This window comes from Myotis yumanensis, unplaced genomic scaffold (assembly GCF_028538775.1).
Source record: "Myotis yumanensis isolate MYYU_CA2020_CCGP unplaced genomic scaffold, mMyoYum1.0.hap1 SCAF_2, whole genome shotgun sequence".
Taxonomy (NCBI): domain Eukaryota; kingdom Metazoa; phylum Chordata; class Mammalia; order Chiroptera; family Vespertilionidae; genus Myotis; species Myotis yumanensis.
Window position 1 is genome coordinate 173,478,418 of NW_027223753.1, and position 21,969 is coordinate 173,500,386.

General features: G+C 41.6%; 1 protein-coding gene across 1 annotated transcript in view; it reads right to left on the reverse strand.

The window, feature by feature from the left end:
* LOC139002231 (nmrA-like family domain-containing protein 1) overlaps nt 1-20,100 on the reverse strand; it is a 37,438-nt gene extending 17,338 nt beyond the window's left edge. The window contains exons 1-3 of the mRNA XM_070403609.1: nt 19,989-20,100; nt 10,361-10,599; nt 805-1,054 (exon numbers count right to left, since the gene is read on the reverse strand). Of these exons, the coding sequence (XP_070259710.1) occupies nt 805-1,054; nt 10,361-10,599; nt 19,989-20,028 (529 nt within the window). The 5' untranslated portion in view covers nt 20,029-20,100. The remainder of the gene's footprint in view (nt 1-804; nt 1,055-10,360; nt 10,600-19,988) is intronic.
* Between the last annotated feature and the right edge of the window lie 1,869 nt (nt 20,101-21,969).

Genomic DNA, 21,969 nt, shown 5'->3' on the forward strand with positions numbered 1-21,969 from the left:
GTGGACTGGAAGCATTGGAATTATTAGGAATCCTTGTTAAAACTATAGCACTCCTATCCCCCTTCCCCGCCACACACACCTCCCCACACCCCCTACCGCCAGACCTTCAGAATCAGACTCTTTCTCTGGAGAGTCAGGGCCCCTCTAGAAATTCTGACCATGGGACTCAGGTCAAGAGGAACATGTTTTCCCTGTTGCTACCGTAGATCACATGGATGAACTAGAAGGAATCTTAGAAGTCACCTTGCCCTATCCACTTTGACTCAGTGGATAGAGCATCGACCCTCGGACTGAAGGGTCCTGTGTTTGCAGGTCAAGGGCACATACCTCTGTTGCAGGCTTGATCCCCAGCCCTAGTCAGGGTGCATGCAGGAGGCAACCAATCGATATGTCTCTCTCACACTGATGTTTCTCTCTGTGTGTCTCTCCTTCCCCCTTCCACTCTCTCTAAAAATCAATGGAAAAATATCCTGGAGTGAAGATTAACCAAAAAAAAGTCATCTTGTCCAATTTTTACATTAGACTTGAGGAAACTAAGGCTTGAGGTCGCATAGCTAACCATTTGTATAAAGAGCATCCGATTGTTCAGACTGGAAGTGAAATCCTTTGTGTTTCCAGTCCAAGAACCAGTCCTCTGTGAAATTTAAAACAATATTGTATCCCTCTCAACACTTCACCCACAGGTAAGCACATAGTAGGCACTCAAATGATATATGTCCACTGAAAAGAGGGAGGGAGGGGACAAAGGACGAAGAAGGGAGGACAGCAGGTGTCTGGTCAACTTTCACTACAAATTCCACTTACCCACAGTGTAGTAATCTCCATCAGAGGCTTTCTTGGGCTTCCATAAAGTGAGAAAGTTTTCAAAGTAAGCTGCCAAGTGGATGCTGGTCATGGGAACACCAATGGACCAGAAATACTCCTCGACCTCTCCCTTCCTATCAAAGTGCTCAACTACCAACTTCCCTCCAGTCAGACGCTTGACGTTCTCCAGGCCGCTGAACACCACGTGCTTCACACCCAGGCGCTTGGTGACATCTGCCACCAGCTTTCCCTAAGGAACAAAGTAAATTTTTTATATAGATCGCTGTATTTGCATATGGACAGGAAGGCAGGTGCTGCTTTCCCTTCCCCCCTTCCTTTTCTTATTGTCCTCCATAGAGAGGGAGCTCTTCAGCATCAAAATATATTCAAATTACCATCTGAGAGGCCACCAGTATTGGTGGGCAGAGACTCCACCATGACACAATACTGAACCTCATCAGAAGAGAAGAGTCAGCCTGGTGGGAACAGGCAGGAACATCTGATCCCTTCCTCTAGGGCCTAGAGTCTAGGGGGCTATCAGTATCTTTGGATCAACTGTCACATTTATTTATATATGAGCCTCAAGGATACTTGAGAAAACAATATTCATACAGTATGATAATGTTTTCTAGTAATTAATTATATCTGCACACCAATTGGATATTGAGGGCATAATAAAGACACACACACACACACACACACACACACACACACATTCTCTTTTATGTACTTCAGTTCCAAATTTTCTAAAACACCTTCATCTCTCTTTCTCTCTCTCTCCTCTATCTCGCTCTCTTTTTTCTTTCTTTCCACTGTTTCCCTCTCTTTTTTTCCTTACAAAACCCCATGTAGCAAGTAGAGAAGACATAATTAATCTGGTTTAGTAGAGGCAGAAAGTGAGCAGAGAAGTGACTTTGTACTCCTGGGTTTCATAGTAAGTGAGTATCAGAATTAGAACCCAGAGTTCCTAATATGGGCTCTTGCAAATTTTATCACTAAAAGATAAGCTGTAAATGGTATAATTAATTTCACAGACATTCCTGAAATGGCTCAATCCTGCTCTTAATTTTTTGAATTATGCCATTTCTGCAAGAGAATGATCCCATCAATTACACTTTAAAAATGTAATCTTCGGAGGAGAAAAAATGGCGGAGGCTTAGACGGACGTGTTGGTGCTTTGTCCCGGAGCAGATAGGGGCGAGCAGCTGAAACGGGTAACAATCAGCCCGATCAAGCTGGGGAGGTTCAGCTGAGAGACAGTCTGCAGCCAGGAAAGACAGAGAACTCCTAAAAATGCGGATGGTTAGAGATTGAGGCTGAAACCTCCCCCTGGGCGCCAGCGCAGAGGCGAGACCGCGCCATCTTGGGTAGCGGTTACCGGCATCCAGAGATCGGCTACTAACCCGGCGGCTACTAACCCGGAGGCAACGACTTGCAAGCAGCGCGACTGCAAGAGCCCAGAGGAGACCTGCACCCCTCCACGGAAAGGTTAGATTTACCCGAAAGGTGCGGTTTGCAGTTCAGGTTGGAGCGAGGAACATGCGCGCGGGCGCAGGGGGAAATCTGCGCCCTCCAAAATCCGCGCCCATAGAGGCCAGCGTGACTCGCAAGTGGGGAGGGCTCCCGCAGGGCTGCTGCCAGAAGGTAACACTATAAATGAGCCCATAGTTGGACTGGATGCAAAAGGGCTGCCTCAGAGTTTCCCTGATAGCCGGCTACTTGTTGCCAGGGGCTTGAGCGCGCGCAGACACTCCGCGCAGACACTCCGCGCAGTTCTGGAGGGTGGAACCCTGCGAGTTCGAACAGCTTCCCAGGCTCTTGTTTGCACACTTCCTCTTACTTCTGTGAGTTTGATTGTTGACCCCAGTACATGTGATTGCTCACTTGGGGTCACTAGCAGAGCTTGTAGGGGAAGATTGTTTTGGGGGAGCCTGGGAAACAGAGCTGGGAGTGGCGCCTGGGGAACCAGCTCTGGGCGGAGCTGGTTCAGGTACAATAGAGAGCTCCTGGTCAGAGAGAACTTATAGCCTCGGAGGTCAATCCAGACACACTGCCACCCAGAGGCAGAGCCACGAACTGACTCTTCTGTAAATACAGATAAGGCAATAATGGGATTTTACGGCCGGCCTTAAAATCAGGACTGTGGCTTACAACACGGAGGAACAGTGTATCAGAGGGAAATTCAACATTCTCCTGAATTCCGGGCGTGCCAATAAGAAGAGTAGAAGATCTGAAGCACCTGCATTACTGCACATTTTTATTTTTATTTTTTTAAATTACTTTTTCTCCTTTTAACTAAGAAAACATTTCTTTTTCTTTTTTTTCTTTTTTCTTTTTCTCCATCACCTGATTTTGCCCTTTCAGCTACTACATTTTTATTTTTAACTAGTATTATTACCGCTACCATTTTACCATTTTTTAAAGTGTCATTTTATTTTGTCTTTATTTTATTTTGGGACTAATGTTCTCCATTCTATTTTCATCGTTCCTTTAGCAACATTTTTCTCTACCTCAATTTGCCTCTGTGCTGAACAATCTGCCCCACTTTTTCCCTTTTGCTGTCCTGTTTCTCTTACCCTACTCCAGCTTTTGATTTTCCTTATTCTTTTTACCCCCTGTCAAAATTTAACCCTGCTTATATATCCTACGTCCAATCCCCTGTTCTAAATCCTTATACACCTTTCCCTTATCTTCCTTCACTATCCAATTTTTTTTCCCTCTTCTTCTTCTTTTCTCTCTCTATTGTTTTATTGTTGTTTGCTTGATTGACGAGTATATTGGGTTTTTTTTTTTTTTAGGATTGTTTGTGAGGTTAGACTGCTTATTCTTTTTATTTTCCTGCCCCTCCCTCTCCCCCCCCCCACCCCCCCCGGTTATTTCTGTGCTTCTGTTTCCCCTTGCGTCGCTTGATATTATTGGTTGTTTGTAGTTTGTATTCATCTCCAGGAATCTGTTGCTGTAATTTGTTGGTATTAGTGGCGGACCTATAGGAGTTTTCTCCTCATATAAATAGTCTCTTCCCCTTTTATACCTCATTCTCTTTTCTCTCTTACTTTTTTTTTTGCCTCCTCTTTTTCCCCTCCCTTTTTCCAATTTCGTTTTTGCACTCCTTTTTTTCTTTCTTTCTTTTTTCTCTTCTACCTTTTTCTCTTCTTTCCCCCTTATCTCCCAACTCTCTTAGCTCGGGTGGCCACCTTTATTTGGGGTTAGTAATATCGTAAATACAATAGTGTTCAGTGCCTGGTACGTTGTGCCTTGTTGTGTTGTATTTTGTGCCTTTAAATCAACGCAGCAGATTCAAGCAACAGCGGCCTCCTGATCACCACACGCTCTGCCTGGGGAACAGTTGCTGTGTGTGAAGCCTCCCTCCACCAGCCAGAAGAGCCACCACAACTGTGAACAGCACCCACCAGAGGCTCTGCTATCAACAGAGGAGCCGCTGCTACCACAACCGCCCAAGGAGCAACCACAGCCCAAGGAGCCACTGCCACCCAGGGAGCAGCCACTGCCACCCAGGGTCCAGCCACTGAACGACTCAACAACTAGTCATGTCAGTGAGATCAAACATGGGTAGACAAAGAAACCCCCAAAGGAAAGAAAAGGAGGACTCGCCAGAAAAGCAGCTAAGTGAGACAGAGATATGCAACATGACGGAAAAAGAATTCAGAATAAGGTTCCTAGAGTACATGCACCGGATGTTCAAGAAGCAAGAAGAAACAGATGAAAAACTCAACTACTTATGCAAGAAGTTAGAAGAAACAGATGAAAAAATCAACAACTTAAGTAAGTCCCAAGAAGAAATGAAGAGCGACATAGCTGCAATAAAAAACACCATTGAAAGTATCAACAGTAGACTGGGAGAAGCGGAGGACCGAATTAGTGAATTAGAAGACAAGGAAGCAAAACACACTCAAACTGTACTGCAAATGGAGAAAAAAATTAAAAGACAGGAGGAGAGCCTAAGGGAACTTTGGGACAACATGAAACGAAACAACATACGAATAATAGGGGTGCCAGAACAACAGAAAGATGAACTTGGATTAGAAAACCTATTCGAAGAAATAATATCAGAAAACTTCCCTGAGGTGGGGAAGAAAAAAGTCACACAAGCCCAGAGAGTCCCAAACAAGGTGAACCCGAAAAGACCCACACCAAGACACATCATAATTACCATGGCAAATGTTCAGGATAAAGAGAGAATCTTACAGGCTGCAAGAGAGAGACGGAAAGTAACATACAAGGGATCTCCCATTAGATTATCAAATGATTTCTCACCAGAAACACATCAGGCCAGAAAAGAATGGACGGAAATCTACAAAGTGATGCAAAGCAAAGGACTGAATCCAAGAATACTCTATCCAGCAAGGCTATCATTCAAAATTGAAGGGGAAATAAGAAGCTTCACAGACAAAAAAAGGGTAAGGGAGTTTATCACCACCAAGCCAGCCATGCAAGAAATGCTAAAGGGACTGGTGTAAAAAGAAGAAATATCAAGCTCAGAAAGAAAACAGCCACACACACACACAAAAAAAGAAATGGCTACAAACAAGTACCTTTCAATAATAACTTTAAATGTAAATGGACTAAATGCTCCAACCAAAAGACATCGAGTGGCTGAATGGATAAAAAAACATGACCCATACATCTGCTGTCTACAAGAGACCCACCTCACTAGAAGGGACTCACACAGACTGAAAGTGAAGGGATGGAAAAATATCTTTCACGCAAATGGAAAGGAAAAGAAAGCTGGGGTAGCAATACTTATATCTGACAAAATACATCTCAAAGTGAAGGCCATAACCAGAGATAAGGAAGGCCACTTCATAATACTAAAGGGATCAATACAACAAGAAGATATAACCCTGGTAAACATATATGCACCCAATGCAGGAGCACCCACATACATAAGAAAACTTCTGGAAGATATCAGGGGAGAGATCGACAACAATACAATCATAGTAGGGGACTTTAATACACCACTGACATCACTGGATAAATCCACTAGACAAACAATCAGCAAATAACAGCAATCCTAAATGACTCACTAGATCAGATGGACTTAATTGACATCTTCAGAACACTTCACCCCACAGCTGCGGAATATACATTCCTCTCAGGTGCTCATGGGACATATTCAAAAATAGACCACATATTGGGTCACAAGCAAAGTCTCCACAAATTCAAGAAGATTGAAATCATAAAAAGCTTCTTCGCAGACCACGATGGCATAATGTTAGAAATAAACTACAATAAAAACAACCCAAAATACTCAAACACTTGGAAGCTGAATAGCATGTTATTAAATATTGATTGGGTTACCGATGACATCAAAGAAGAAATTAAAAACATCCTGGACACTAATGACAATGAAAACACAACAATCCAAAACCTCTGGGACACAATGAAAGCAGTCCTGAGAGGGAAGTTTATAGCTCTACAGGCCTATCTCAAAAAACAAGAAAAAATGGTAGTTAATCATCTAACTCTACAACTCAAAGAATTAGAAAGAGAGCAACAAGAAAACCCCAGAGTGAGCAGAAGGAAGGAGATAATAAAGATTAGAGCAGAAATCAATGAAATAGAGACCAAAAAAACAATACAGAAAATCAATGAAACCAAGAGCTGGTTCTTTGAAAGGATAAACAAGATTGACAAACCCCTAGCCAGGCTCACCAAGAAGCAAAGAGAGAGGACCCAAATAAACAAAATCAGAAATGATAGAGGCGAAATAACAACAGACCCCACAGAAATACAAATGATTGTTAAACAATACTACGGGCAACTCTACTCCAACAAACTAGACAACCTGGAGGAAATGGACAAATTCCTAGAAAAATACAACATTCCAAAACTCAATCAGGAAGAATCTAAAAACCTCAATAGGCCAATAACTATGGAAGAAATTGAAGCAGTCATCAGAAAGCTTCCAGCAAACAAAAGCCCAGGGCCAGACGGCTTCACAGGGGAGTTCTACCAAACATTCAAGGAAGAACTAAAACCTACCCTCCTCAGACTACTACAAAAAATTCAAGAGGAAGGAACACTTCCAAGCTCATTCTATGAAGCCAGCATCACCCTAATACCAAAACCAGGTAAAGACATCACAATGAAAGAGAATTACAGGCCAATATCCCTCATGAACATAGATGCCAAAATCCTCAACAAAATCTTAGCAAATCGGATCCAGCAGTACATCAGAAGGATCATACACCATGACCAAGTAGGATTTATCCCAGAGATGCAAGGATGGTACAACATCCGTAAATCAATAAATGTGATACATCACATAAACAAATTGAAAGAAAAAAACCACATGGTCATATCAATTGATGCAGAAAAAGCATTCGACAAAATCCAACACCCATTTTTGATAAAAACTCTCAGAAAGGTGGGAATAGAAGGATCATACCTCAACATAATAAAAGCCATATATGACAGGCCCACAGCCAACATCATACTCAATGGACAAAAACTAACACCATTTCCCCTAAGAACAGGAACAAGACAGGGATGCCCACTCTCACCACTCCTGTTCAACATAGTACTGGAAGTATTAGCCATTGCAATTAGGCAAGAAGAAGAAATAAAAGGCATCCAAATTGGAAAAGAGGAAGTAAAACTGTCCTTATTTGCAGATGACATGATATTATACATACAAAACCCTAGAGACTCCATCAAAAAGCTACTAGACTTAATACATGAATTTGGCAATGTAGCAGGATACAAAATTAACCCCAAGAAATCTGAGGCATTTCTATACACCAATAGTGAACTTTCAGAAAGAGAGATTATAAAAACAATCCCATTTACCATCGCACCAAAAAAATTAAGATACCTAGGAATAAACTTAACTAAAGAGGTTAAAGACCTCTACTCAGAAAACTACAGGACGTTGAAAAAAGAGATAGAGGAAGACATAAACAGATGGAAGAACATACCATGTTCTTGGATTGGTAGAATCAACATCATTAAAATGTCCATACTACCCAAAGCAATCTATACATTCAACGCACTTCCCATTAAAATACCAATGGCCTTCTTCAAAGATCTAGAACGAACTCTCCAAAAATTCATCTGGAATAAAAAAAGACCCCAAATAGCTGCAACGATCCTGAGAAAGAACAAAGTAGGTGGGATCTCAATGCCAGATATCAAGCTGTATTACAAAGCCACTGTTCTCAAAACTGCCTGGTACTGGCACAAGAACAGACATATAGATCAGTGGAATAGAATAGAGAGTCCAGAAATTAGCCCGAACCAATATGCTCAATTAATTTTTGACAAAGGAGGCATGAACATACAATGGAGCCAAGACAGTCTCTTCAATAAATGGTGTTGGGAAAATTGGACAGACATATGCAAGAAAATGAAACTAGACCACCGACTTACACCATACACAAGAATAAACTCAAAATGGATAAAGGACTTAAATGTACGACAGGAAACCATAAAAATTCTAGAAGAATACAAAGGCAACAAAATCTCAGACATATGCCAAAACAATTTCTTCACTGATACAGCTCCTAGGGCAGTTGAAACTAAAGAGAAACTGAACAAATGGGACTACATCAAAATAAAAAGCTTCTGCACAGCAAAAGAAACCATCAACAAAACAACAAGAAAACCCACCTCGTGGGAAAACATATTTGCCAACGTCATATCTGATAAGGGCTTAATCTCCAAAATTTATAGGGAACTCATACAACTTAACAAAAAGAAGATAAACAATCCAATCAAAAAGTGGGCAAAGGATCTAAATAGACACCTCTCAAAAGAGGACATTCAGAAAGCCAAGAGACATATGAAAACATGCTCAAAGTCACTAATCATCCGAGAGATGCAAATCAAAACAACAATGAGGTACCATCTCACACCTGTCAGAATGGCCATCATCAACAAATCAACAAACGACAAGTGCTGGAGAGGATGTGGAGAAAAAGGAACACTTGTGCACTGCTGGTGGGAATGCAGACTGGTGCAGCCACTGTGGAAGAGAGTATGGAGTTTCCTCAAAAAGTTTTAAATGGAACTCCCATTTGACCCTGTGATCCCACTTCTAGGAATATATCCCAAGAAACCAGAAAGGATATATGTACCCAGATGTTCATAGCAGCACAATTCACCATAGCTAAGATCTGGAAACAGCCTAAGTGCCCATCAGTAGATGAATGGATTAGAAAACTGTGGTACATCTACACGGTGGAATACTATGCTGCTGTTAAAAAGAAGGAACTCCTACCATTTGCAACAGCATGGATGGAACTGGAGAGCATTATGCTAAGTGAAACAAGCCAGTCAATGAAGGAAAAATACCACATGATCTCTCTCTTTCATGGATAATTAAGACCATTACAAACTTTTGAACAATAATAAATACAGTGGCAGAGCTGCCTCAAACTGATTGTCGGACTGCAGTGGGAAGGCCAGGGAGGGTTGGGGGACAGGAGGGAGGGGAGTAAGAGATCAACCGAAGGACTTGTATGCACCCATATAACCATAACTAATGGACATAAGACACTGGGGGGTAAGGGAGGGCAGGGGCTTGTCAAGGGCGGGGGGGGGAAAAAGGACACTTATGTAATACCCTTTGTAATACTTTAAGCGAAAAATAAAAAAATAAAAAATAATAAAAAAATAAAATAAAAATGTAATCTTCAAATTTTTCCAATTTATACACATATATCACTTCAAATAGTACTGTCAAGGGGTGGGGGTTGGGGGATAAGAGAGACAGGGAATTGAGCTTATAATGACAAAGATGTTCCCTGAGTCCTCATGTGATAACTGCTCTCAAGAAGTAACCGCTTTCATCTCTTTTAGCTGTTTCTTTATTTCTAAATAACAGGTTTGCACTACTAATGCTTGATTTTTTCAGTTTAAGATATCGCCTACTAAATTCTTACTCTGAAAGATGAGTCCTCATCTTTAATGTGCTCTCTCTCTCTCTCTCTCTCTCTCTCTCTCTCACAGACACACACAGCCCAACACCACCATTACACATACATGCAATTCCCTATTTTTTCCATATTCCCAGTATCATAATGTTGGGCTAGATCAAAAAGTAGTGCCTACCACATTGCTGAAGTTGAACCAAGTAATATTGTATGGTAACATTTATTTTTTTTCTATAAACTTTTATTTTCCCTGTGTTCATCACTGTGGGTTTATTTGCTTGCTTTAGTTTTTTTCTATGTACCCATTATTAATTTCTCCCCAAATTCTCTGCCAGAAGTAAAAATATGCTCATTACATTTTGTTCTTTCCTTTTCACTTCGGAGTTACCTTAATTTGTGGGGTACCCTTCACATGCCATCTACAGACAAATGACCGGCTCCACTGCACAGTCATCCTCAGATCTCCAGTCTTGAGATGTGGACATGTGCTATAGAACACTGACTTCACAATCAAAGAAATACTTTAAGGACATATATTTCATAAATACCAGAGAGATTTTGTGGAGTGAGGCAATTTTTTCTCAGACTTAAGGCCCACCCCCTTCAAGGGAGGGCAGAGCAGCCAGGAAGGGTAAGAGGAAAGGGCGCAAAGGTGTTCCCACCTGAGACACTTCCTCCTCTTTGCTGTGATGTTCCCAGTAGTTGGTTACTAGAAAGACCCCATAGGCATCTTGTAAGGCAGCCTCCACCGATGCTTTATCATTCAGGTCCCCTTTTACCACCTCAGCACCAAGTTCCTGGAGCACCAGTGCTTTTGGTTGAGTCACATTCCTGGTCACTGCTCTTACAGCAAACTTTTTGCTCTCCAAAAGGGCCCTGGCCACAGAGCCACCCTGAGATCCTGCAGCATTGGGGAAGAAGAAACAGAGGAAGATTCAGGAGGAATAATCACTAAAAAATAGCTGCTCAGGAAGTACCACTATTCAGTGTACAGCTGTTATAATAACTACTTCAGGAGTCATTCCCATTTTTGCAACAGTGGTTTTCAAACTAGGTTTCTCACAGCCACATCAGAGGCACCTTTGAAAAGTCCATGGGGCAGAGAAAGAATGGGAGAGGCCTGAGGTAACCATTGCTGGGGCTCCAGGGCTGGCCAGCAGAGCCTGAGTGACAGATGAATGGATTACTCTGACACACATTTGCTGTGAAACAGAGGCTAAGGGATGGCCTGGCTATAGCAACCAGGCAGCCTCGATTGCCTGCCTCATTAGGCTTTTATTGGCATTTTTATCTTTAGATACAATCAGTAGGGTAAGTAATCTTGGGAGGACACAAGTGTTTGCATTGTCCTTAAGGCAAGGGCACCCAAAGATTAGGCATCAGGATTCCAGTAAACACCAGGGGTCTGCACATTCACAGACTTGTTTGGAAAGGTCAAGGAATAATTAGGGGCACCACCTTCAACACTCGCCTAAGTCTCCCCTAAGTTGGAATTCTGATAAACAGGGCAGGCGGCCTTCCACACACTTCCCTTTTCTCAGAATGTCCTCCTTACAAACTTTCCAACCAAGTCTCGTGTGCTCCCCAATAACAATGAGGCCAAGTGAGCAGGGTGCCAAACCCTGTAGCCCAGATTCAACTGGGAAAATTTATTTTTATCTGGTTATAGATTTTATTTTGAGGTTCTTCACAAAATTTTCTTTTCAAAAGCTTCCTATTTTATTTTTAAGTTGAAAACTTGCATAAGTTTCTTTTTTATGGCATTCAAAGTCATTGATGATATGGTTATTACTTTCATTACTTGCCTCATGTAACTACTCTACAAATATTTACTGAATACTCTGTCATATACGCCAGGTACTGTGCTGGGTTACTAACATTTGGGATCCTCTATCAAACTGGTTGTATATCTGTCCTGAATATGTTTTTCACGCCTTCAGATCTACCTTCACCTTCCACACCCTGCTTAGTGCCCTGGGAGTTTGACCTGTATTGGACTCCATCAATGGGCTCTCTTCATGCTCTCAGAGGCATCAGCAGCAGGAAATCCAAAAACAGGAAGAAAGGTGGCTATCTCCATGTTGCTACTCTCCCTGGGTTTTGGTCATCTCTCCTGCCCTCTGCTCCTTCCTCCTATTGCTTACTTATTCATTATTGGTCTCTTCCCTTTCAACTTTTATTTTTTCCTTGGCTTCTCTGAAAGGGTGTGGCACTTGTTTTGTGTGAAACCCCAACTGATGCACCACTGATAACCCCATAGGGTCTGCTGTCAATGAGCTCTGCTTTTGCTCAAGGAGCTTCGGTTGAAGTTACTAGTAAATATGAACACACAGCCAAAGATCACCATATGTTTGAAGAAAGCCTCCAACGAAACCAAAATAAACAAATTGATAAAGATAAGCAGAAACGATGCGGTGTACAGAAGAAAAAATTAAAACATTAATGTCTTCAGAGATTGGAGAAGATTTTGCATTCAGAACACTACATCTGCATACTGAACCAATAAAAAGGGAGAGGAAGACAGGAGAGAGAGCATTCAGAAGAGAAGATGAAGCTCTCAGAAACTTAAAATATTATAGCAGAAATAAGTTTTCAATCGAAAAAGTTGGAGAAATCTCTCAAAATTAAAAAGAAATGGAAAACAGAAAGGAGAAAATAGAGGACCAAGCCAGGGGAATTCCAGAATGAGAGAATAGAGAAAATGGACATATGGAATTATCAAAGAAAATAATTTCCCAGAGTTCAAGGCAGTGGTTCTCAACTTTCCTAATGCTATGACCCTTTAATACAGTTCCTCATGTTGTGGTGACCCCCAATTTCATTGTTACAAATTAAACATAATTAAAGCATAGTGATTAATCACAAAAACAATATGTAATTATATATGTGTTTTCCGATGGTCTTAAGCTACCCCTGTGAAAGTGTCATTCCACCCCCAAAGGGGTCGCGACCCACAGGTTGAGAACTGCTGGTTCAAGGATCTCGAATGAGCTTCCAAATTAAGGGGCCACTGAGTGCCCAGCACAATGAATAAATTAAGTCTTACATTATTTACATAATTGTGAAATTTCAGAACACTGGGGATAAAAATATTTTGCAAACTTTGGCAGAAGGGTATAAAAATAGCACCAGATTTCCTTATAACATTGGAAGCAATGGAGTAATGTCATTTAGAAGGGATATTAACTTCTTTCCAGAATTTTACACCTAACCAAATGATCAATTGATTCTAAACATTCTACATAAAGACATTTCCAGACACTCAAGGTCTCAAAAATGTAACGCTTATGTACACGTTTTCTGTAAGCCACTGGAGGGTGTGCTTCGGGAAAATGACAAAGTAAAGCAAGCAAGAAGAACCCAGGAAATAGAAACCAAACCCAGGAAAAAGGCAAAGAGAATTATTAGAATAATGGGGAAGAAAATCCTAGGAAGCTTGAAAGAAAAAAAAAAAAGGTAGCATTCCAGGAGGGAGGTCTCCATGGAGAGAAAAAAAACAGAACTAAGAGATTAATTGATGTGTTTTCTCATTTTGAGATAAATCATGCAGCTTTACTGGAGAAATTAGAGAAAAAGATGAGTGATAGGTAGAAAGAAAACTAAACAAATAAAAAAATTAAGACAATTACTAATTTCAGGGAAAACAAGAAAGTGCATAGTACATGGCTCAAGTATGAACAATAATGACAAAGTCACTATAAGAGTCCATATTAGTCCATCATCCATATACAAATTGTTTTAAACTATATGGGGGAGATGAGCAAAAAGGAAGTGTGTATTTGGGACTGATGATATAGGAAAGCTAAAGACAATAAATATTATCTAACATTGAAAAATCAAGAAATAGCTTATGATCAGATTATTTAGAAATATGGAGACAAATACCAATAGAAACAGAAGAGTTAAATGTGGAGAGGGGTAGAGCAGGGTCTGCTGGATTTCTTTATGAGGCTCATATGACTATTAGATTTTTAAAACTATTATATACACATCTATAAAAATAAAAATTCAATAAAAAAATATTTGTTAGCTATGTTAGTTTGCTAAGCCTGCCGTAAAAAAATTCCACAGATTGTGGCTTAAACAACTGAAATATATTTTCTCTTGGTTCTGAGGCTAGAAGACCAAGATCAAGGTGTTGCTATATTGGCTTCTCCTGAGATCTCTCCCTTTGGTTTGCAGATGAAGAGCCTTCTCACTGTGTCCTCATATGGCCTTTCCTTCGTGCGCTCTAGCCCCTCCTGCTTCTCTGTGTGTCAAAATTTCCTCTTCTTAAAAGGACATCAGTCCAGATTGGGGATCACTTTCAGGGCCTCACTTTAATATAATTGCCTCAGTAAAGGCCCTATCTGCAAATATAGTCATATTCAGAGATACTAGAAACTAGGGCTTCAACATATGAATTATTTTGGAGGGAAAAACAATCCAGCCCATATCACTGCCTATTGTAATTATTTCCTAAAAATCCTCCTACTAAACTGGGTTCTTCTTGTTTTCCAACCATGTGCTGAGACTATTCTCTGGCAAATTGCAAGTTTTCAACATCTATATGTTGAATGAGTGAATGAATGAATGAATGAAGTGAAAAGACTGAAACCTCTGTGTTCTCAACTCTTAACTTTGAAGTAGACAGTCCTGCCGAAACCTGTAGAAACACATAAGAGGAGCTGGACCAAAACCAGGACTGGCTCTCTTACCACTCCCGCTTTTTATGTTTTACTAAGAACCAAACCAAGAAAAGAATTTATCCATCTTGGCCCTGTTCCTTTAAATTAGCAAGACATAACCATAAACTTATCAGCCCGATAAAGCTGCTCCCAGAGCATCCATTCTTGACATACTCAGTTGTCCAGACCCTCCCCATTTATTCTGGATCATTCCCTCTTGGACCCAGTTATCTTCAAGGTAATTCCATATTGAGGACAGTGTCAACATAAGAAACATCCAAATCTGTAGAGAAGTTTTGTAAGAGTTTACTTGAGTGCTTGCTTTGGCAGCGCATATACTAAAATTACTTGAGCCAACTGATGACATATGCCAGGGAGCAAAATCTCAAATGCTCTGCAAAATAACAGGTTTTGCAGTTTCTTTTATGCATTTGAAATTAAGGAGGGAAAGAAAGGAAGATCACATGAAGGTAGCAGAAAGCAAGGTGGGGATTAAATTACAGGATAGTTAATAAGATTATGTGCTCTCTTGAGGGTGGTTATTTCAAAGGTGTGTTAACCTTTGAAGGTCCATGCACCGAAGCAATGGACAGGACTAGTTTAAGGCCAAGATAAGCCATTTTCTAAAGAAGTTATATGCCTGTGCCATGACTACCCACCATGACCTGCCCAGTTAGGAATTTATGGTCAGATCACCCTGTGAGGTTACTGTCCATAGAGCCCCTTTTTACGTCCACAGTAGCATTTGAATGGCAAGCACTGTTCAGAGTTTGATGTGCAAACACATGCAAGGTAAGGGTTAAGACATGTCCCTGTCAAATTTAACTAGTCCCAGCCTGTGTTGCTCAGTGGTTGGGCTTCGACATATGAACCAGGAGGTCACAGTTGATTCCCTGTCAGGGCATATGCCCCAGTTGCCGGCTCAATCCTCGGTGTGGAGCATGCAGGAGGCAGCCAATTGATGATTCTCTCTCATCATTGATGTTTCTATCTCTCCCTCTCTCTTCTCTGAAATCAATAAAAATATATACATTATTTTCTTATTTTAACTAGGTATCTTATATTTGTATCTGCTAAATAAGGCAACCCTACCTCAAACACCCAAACCAAGCATGCCAAACTCAAAGGCTAACACGGGCCAAATAAACAAGGTTTATGTTTATGTGGGCTGCAAAAAACAAAAGCTTCAATTTTCATAACATTAATTTTGATAGAGACATGCTGAATACAAAGGGGTGAAATAAATGAGTAATCGTTAACATAAAATAATAGAACATTTTACTAAAAATTAATACATTTTCTTGAATATTAACTTCCCAGACACTGAATAACTGCACAAATTAATAAGCGTAATGCAAATAAACCTATTTTTCTTGTCTCCGAAAGCGAAATATTTCTTGCGTACACCAACAAGTCAATATAAGACTAATGACGTGGCAATTGGCTGCTAAAATATTTGCTGCTAGTACTGAAGCATCCATCTTATATAAAAACTGCTGTTTGAAATTTTAACCCTGCTATTCTGGCTTCTGTCTTAAATATTAAGGAAAATAAGACTACTCCCATTCCAGAGAGGCCTTAAACTATGGCCCAGACTGAGTTGTCAGTGCTGACACCAGGCTAAACCTTGAGATATGGTCTCATGGCCCCTTCCCAGCACACAGGCCTTCTTTCTCAGAAGGCCCGGAAGTCTCATTCCAAATTTGGGAGACAAAGACTGAAAAAAGTATAAATAAAGAGAGTTTCCTCCATGTTGGGGGGCCCAGAATTTGAAAGACACATTTTTCTCTGGGCCTGCACAGAATTTAATAATAAAATGTAACTCCCTTTCTCTAAGCTTGGCTTGGTTTTTTTCTCCAGTCTTCTGCAACAGGACTAGTGGAGAGAGATGGTGTGCCTGCGTGTAAGGCGTGTAAGAGAAATGAATGCAACACAAATGATTATAGTAATTAGTCATTAGCAAACATTGTAGTTAATTATTAATAATTATATATAACAGGATATTGTAAAAATTAAGTTACAAAATGTACATTAAAACGTTTCTTACATACGGTTACATTGGCTGGGCTGCAAAAATATTCATTGTGGGCCGCATGTAGCCCATGGGCCGCGAGTTTGACATGCTTGGCCCAAACACACCCAGAATCCCATGGTAACTGAACTACGGACAATCCCTGGGCAATAAAGTGCTCAGCCCACCCTCTTGGCTAAGTAGGAAGCAACTTTCTTCAACTCTGACACATCTAATCCGATTCCTTTAAGAGCCACTCCCAAGGTTTGTATTCAACAGCCTAAGCTGGATGCCTAGGTGGCAACTCAAGTTTGAGACAAAAACAAAGCTCCCAGCATTTTTTGATCTGCTCCCACCTCAATCCTCCCCATTTTGGTGAATCACAACTTGATCTTCCAGCTGCTCAAGCCAGAACACTCTGGTCACTGTTTGTTCTCTTCTCACCTCTGAAAGCTGGTCTATCAGTGAACCCTGTCAACTCTCTTTTTTCCAATCACCATTTATCCCCCTAAACCAGTGGTCGGCAAACTCATTAGTCAACAGAGCTAAGTATCAACAGTACAACGATTGAAATTTCTTTTGAGAGCCAAATTTTTTAAACAAACTATATAGTAGGTACATTGTTATTAACTTAATTAGGGTACTCCTAAGCTGGCCTTTGCTAAAAACGTCCTCAATCTGAGGGGTCGATCTCCATGAATGTACCCCCACTTCTTCTAATACCACTTCTTCAAAATAGACTCGCCCAGGCCGAAAACCAAGTTCTGCGCATGGGCCACGAAGTTTCAATCGCACTGTACGTGCATGCCCGCACATGGTATTTTGTGGAAGAGCCACACTCAAGGGGTCAAAGAGCCGTGTGGCTCATGAGCCTCGGTTTGCCAACCACTGCCCTATACCATCCTCTACCCCTTTTTCCCCCTCCACTCCTCCACCCTCCTCTGCCCCCTTCCCCCATCCACAAACACCATACTGTCCCTGTCAACTCTCTTTAAAACATATCTGGAATCTGATCACTCCCTACCACCTCTTTGCTACCATCCCCATCTAAGCCACAGTCATCTTGGCTGGACTATGGCAGCAGCCTTCTAAAGGTCTTCCTGCTTCAGCCCTTGCCACTACACACTCTTTGAAAAACTGAACCTAAAATGATCCTTATAATGTAGAAGTCATATCTAGTCACTCTGCTCAAAATCCTCTAATGGCTTCTTATTTTTTTCAGGAATATAACAATATTCTCACCTTCACCCTAATGCTTTATACAATCATCTCCATGTCCCATTTACCTTTTTTTTTTTTACTAGTACTTAATTGAATTTATGGGAGTGACATTGGTTCAAAAACCATATAGGTTTTGCTACCGGAGATAGGAGGAGACCTCAGTGACAGGCATATTCTCTACCTTTCTCCTGTGATCAGTAGTTTTCCATTTGGCCCTGCTTGGGGCTCTTGCCTTCCCTGCAGTTTTCTTATAATTCTCATTCAGATTTTGTAAGATATGACTAAAGGTTTTTCATTTCTAGTAAACCGCCTACACCCAGCCTCTAGCCTGCACCCAGTCCCACCTGTTGCCCTGACCTGCACAGGAGATATAAATAGCCTGCTCTCCCTACTAGGTGTACTGGTCTCAGCCCACTGTGAGAGAATGTAATAAAATTTCTTAAATTCTCATCTCTTGGCACGGACCTAACACTCAGTTCTTGTCTTCTTGAAGGAAAGATTTCAATGAAGAGACAGGGTAGAAAAGCAAGCAAGAATTTGTTGACCAGAGCATAAATGTACTTAGGCCGGTGAAACAAAGAAGGGCATAGAACAGCAGTTCTCAACCTATGGGTCACGACCCCTTTGGCGGTCGAACGACCCTTTCACAGGGGTCGCCTAAGACCATCCTGCATATCAGATATTTACATTACGATTCATAACAGTAGCAACATTACAGTTATGAAGTAGCAACAAAAATAATTTTATGATTGGGTCACAACATGAGGAACTGTATTTAAAGGGCCAAAAGGTTGAGAACCACTGGCATAGAAGAAGCAACAGGAGAGCCTAGGCTGGGCTGCTTTGGCTCAAACAGTGGTTTAACTATCTTAGTTTTCCTGTTCCGCTTGTCCTGGAATTTTCCGAGCTTATGATTATGCTATAACAGTTTCAAGTATACAACTCAACAAAACATCTGCACACTGCATAGTGCGCCCGTCACTCAAAGCAAAGTCTCTATTTCCATTACCCCCCCTTTGCCCACCTCCACCTATCCCAACCCCCCTTTCCCACTGTTATCTGTGTCTATGTGATATGTATATATGTTTTTGGACTAATCCCTTCACCTCCTTTCACCCAGTCCCCTCACCTCCCTCCCCTCTTGCAGCTGTTAGTTGTTCCATGTAACCATGCTTCTGTTTTTATTTTGTTTGTCAGTTTATTTTGTTCATTAGATTCCAAATATAAGTGAAGTTATATGATGTTTGTCTTCCTCTGACTGGTTTATTTCACTTAATATCATAATCTCCAGGTCCATCCATGCTGTCTCAAAAGGTAAGAACTCCTTCTAAAGTCAATGTCATAACTGGCTGTTGGTTTTTGCAAATTTATTTCTCTCTTCTCCCTGCTTTAGTCCTTTCCTCTTTTCAGACAAAATTCCTTTGCTCATAGAGCTTATCTTCTCCTGTGGAAAGGCAAGCGGTAAGGGAGGAAACCAAGCAGGAAGGGCAGCCAGATAACAGTAAGGGGGAGTGGAGTTACAATTTTAAATATGGAGGTCTGGAAAGTGCTCATGGAAAGGGCGACATCTGAGCAGAGGCTTGGGTGACATGAGGGAGAAAGCAGTGTGGGGAGCTGGAGGCTGAGGGGACGGCCAATGCAAAGGACTTAAGGTGGGAGTGTACTTGAGGAACACCTGAGCAAGTAAAGGGGAGGGTAAAAGATGGGGGCCCATTAGCTGGACTTCGCATTTTACTTGGAGTGAGATGGGGGAGGGGGGAGGCAGCTGTTGCAGGGTTTTGAGCAGAGGCATGTCATGATCTGATAGTTTTAAATGGATCATCAGGAGGCTGAAATGAGAACAGACTGAATGAGTGTAGCCTGATTTGATCAACATTTTGCAAAGATGGCTCTGGCTGTAAAGAACAGATTGAAAAAAGAGATAAGATTGAGCTCAGGGAGGGCAGTTAAAAAGCTGGGGCAGCTGACCCAGACAGAAAAGTCACTCAGCACATTGCCTAACCCCCACCCTCTCCATGCTTTCAGAATGGCTGGGGTATTGGTTAGGCATGGAGATATGCCCAACAGACCCACACTTGCTTCTTTCACTTATCAGGAAGTGAAGGGAGAAAAGTCTCCAGAGGATAGCTTATGTTGAAAGGAAACATACCAAGTCAGCACATGACTGAGAAATAGAGAATATGTCAGTTGTCCTTGTCCTGCTGAGATCATTTCTGACAAATCAAATCAAATCACCAGCCCCTTTACCACATCAGAAATCCAAGCAATAGGACACTTTTCTTCATTTCCTCCAATGGCAGGAAATTCACCCACACTGGCAGGCTCTGACTTTAAAAACAAGAAGACAGGAAAGTAAGCAGTCAGCATGCACTTTAAAAGTAAGCTTTTTACCTGTTGCTCCAAACACTGCAATCACCTTCTTGCTGGTCATGTTACCGGACAAAGAAGGAGTCAGTGGAGTAGCTGAACTTTCCTCAAGCAGCAACAGCAACTATAATAGTTCCTCTTCAAGCATGAGAGCTATAAGCCAAGTCTGATTACCACACCCCTTATTGTGCTCCTCATTTGTGTAGTTTTTGGGTTGATCCCAGTTAGCTTACTTACTCACTCATGTGCTCAGCAAATGTGTATTGAGTGCCTTTGGTATATTATGCATTGAACTAGAGGTCCTGCTGTTTCAGATCTTGCAAGGGAGATAAATTAGTAAATAAAAATACAATAGAGAGCCCTGGCCAGGTAGCTCAGTTGGTTAGAACATCGTCCCAATACACCAAGGTTGCAGTTCAACCCCCGGTCAGAACACATACAAGAATCAACCAATGAATGCATAAATAAGCAGAACAACAAATCGACCTCTTTCTTCTCTCTCTGAAAATCAATTTTTTAAAAAAGTACAGTAGAGAGGAATGGCAGAGGGGACATAGGTTATGGAGGAAAGATACAAAACCCAGACTGGTGGTGTTAGGGAAGGTTTTTCAGAGATGCTGCTGCAGTTGCCTGAAGACCCCATAAGTTATTCAATGAGGGAAAGACCATCAACAGAATAGAGAACTGCATATATTGTGTGATTCCGGGTTGTAAAGAAAATACTATACACACATACATGTATACACATATATAGACTACGAATAGTTGATTTTATGCAATATGCTGGTAATAGAGTCAGATGAGTAGGAATGATATGACAATATTATTCTCACACTTTGATTACTGCATAATACTATCACATGCAAATTTTTAGCTGACTTATAAAAAAAGAGTTGACAAGGTTCACTGATAGAGCAGCTTTCAGAGGTGAGAAGAGAAGAGCAAACAATGACTTCAGAGTGTTCTGGCTTGAGCAGCTGGAAGATCAAGTTGTGATTCACCAAAATGGGGAGGACTGAGGTAGGAGCAAGTCAAAAAATGCTGGGAGCTTTGTTTTTGTTTCAAACTTGAGTTGCCGCCTAGGCTATTGAATATGAAACTTGGGAGTGGCTCTTAAAGAAATCAGATGTGTCAGAGTTGAAGAAAGTGCGAAAGTCTATGGCCAGCGTGGCTTTCGCAGGTTCAAAGGCTTGGAGGAAGAGCTGACACACAAGACAAAATATTATTTTTGGAGAACCAAGATGGCGGTGTAAGGTACAGACCTGTGCATGCTGCCTCCCACAGCAACATTGAAAATACAAACTATAAGACAAAACAGCTATCATTCAGAACCATGGGAAAGCTGGCCCAGTGGAAGTTCTACAACTGGAAGGAAAGAAAGAAGAGCATTGAGACTGAGTAGGATATGCAGAGGCACCAATATGTCTCTCAGTCTTTCCCTCTCTCTTCCACTCTCTAAAAGTCAATGGAAAAATATCCTTGGGTAAGGATTAAAAAATAAAAAAATAGGAATCAAGATGGTGGCTGGCAGGATGGCAGTTAGGGAGAGAGTGTGAGTGAGGCAGGGAGCAAAAGGGGAGTGTGTAGACACATGTGGTATGTGTGTGTGTGAGAGTGAGGGACAGTTAGATCTTGCAGGATTTTCAGGGGCTGGAGGATTGGGCTGTCTTAGATGTGGAGCTCCTGCTACCACTGCAAGCACACCTAGGTGGCCGGCGCTAGCATAGAAACCATGCCATCTTGAAAGGGAGAGCTGCTGTGACTCGGAGCCCAGCCTCACCACCACCCAGACTGGCCTCAGACACCATGCAGGACCCTACAGCCACTCCACGCAAAGACCTGCTACCTCAGCTGCATACCCATGGACAGCAGGACTCCACCCTCCCTGGCTACAGGCTTATGTGAGTCCTGGAGTATGTGACCCTCCCGCTGGCCTACTGCTGCAGCCACAGGCCCTGCATGACCAGCGCCTGGGCTTTCCAGTGACTCTCGGGGTACACAACCC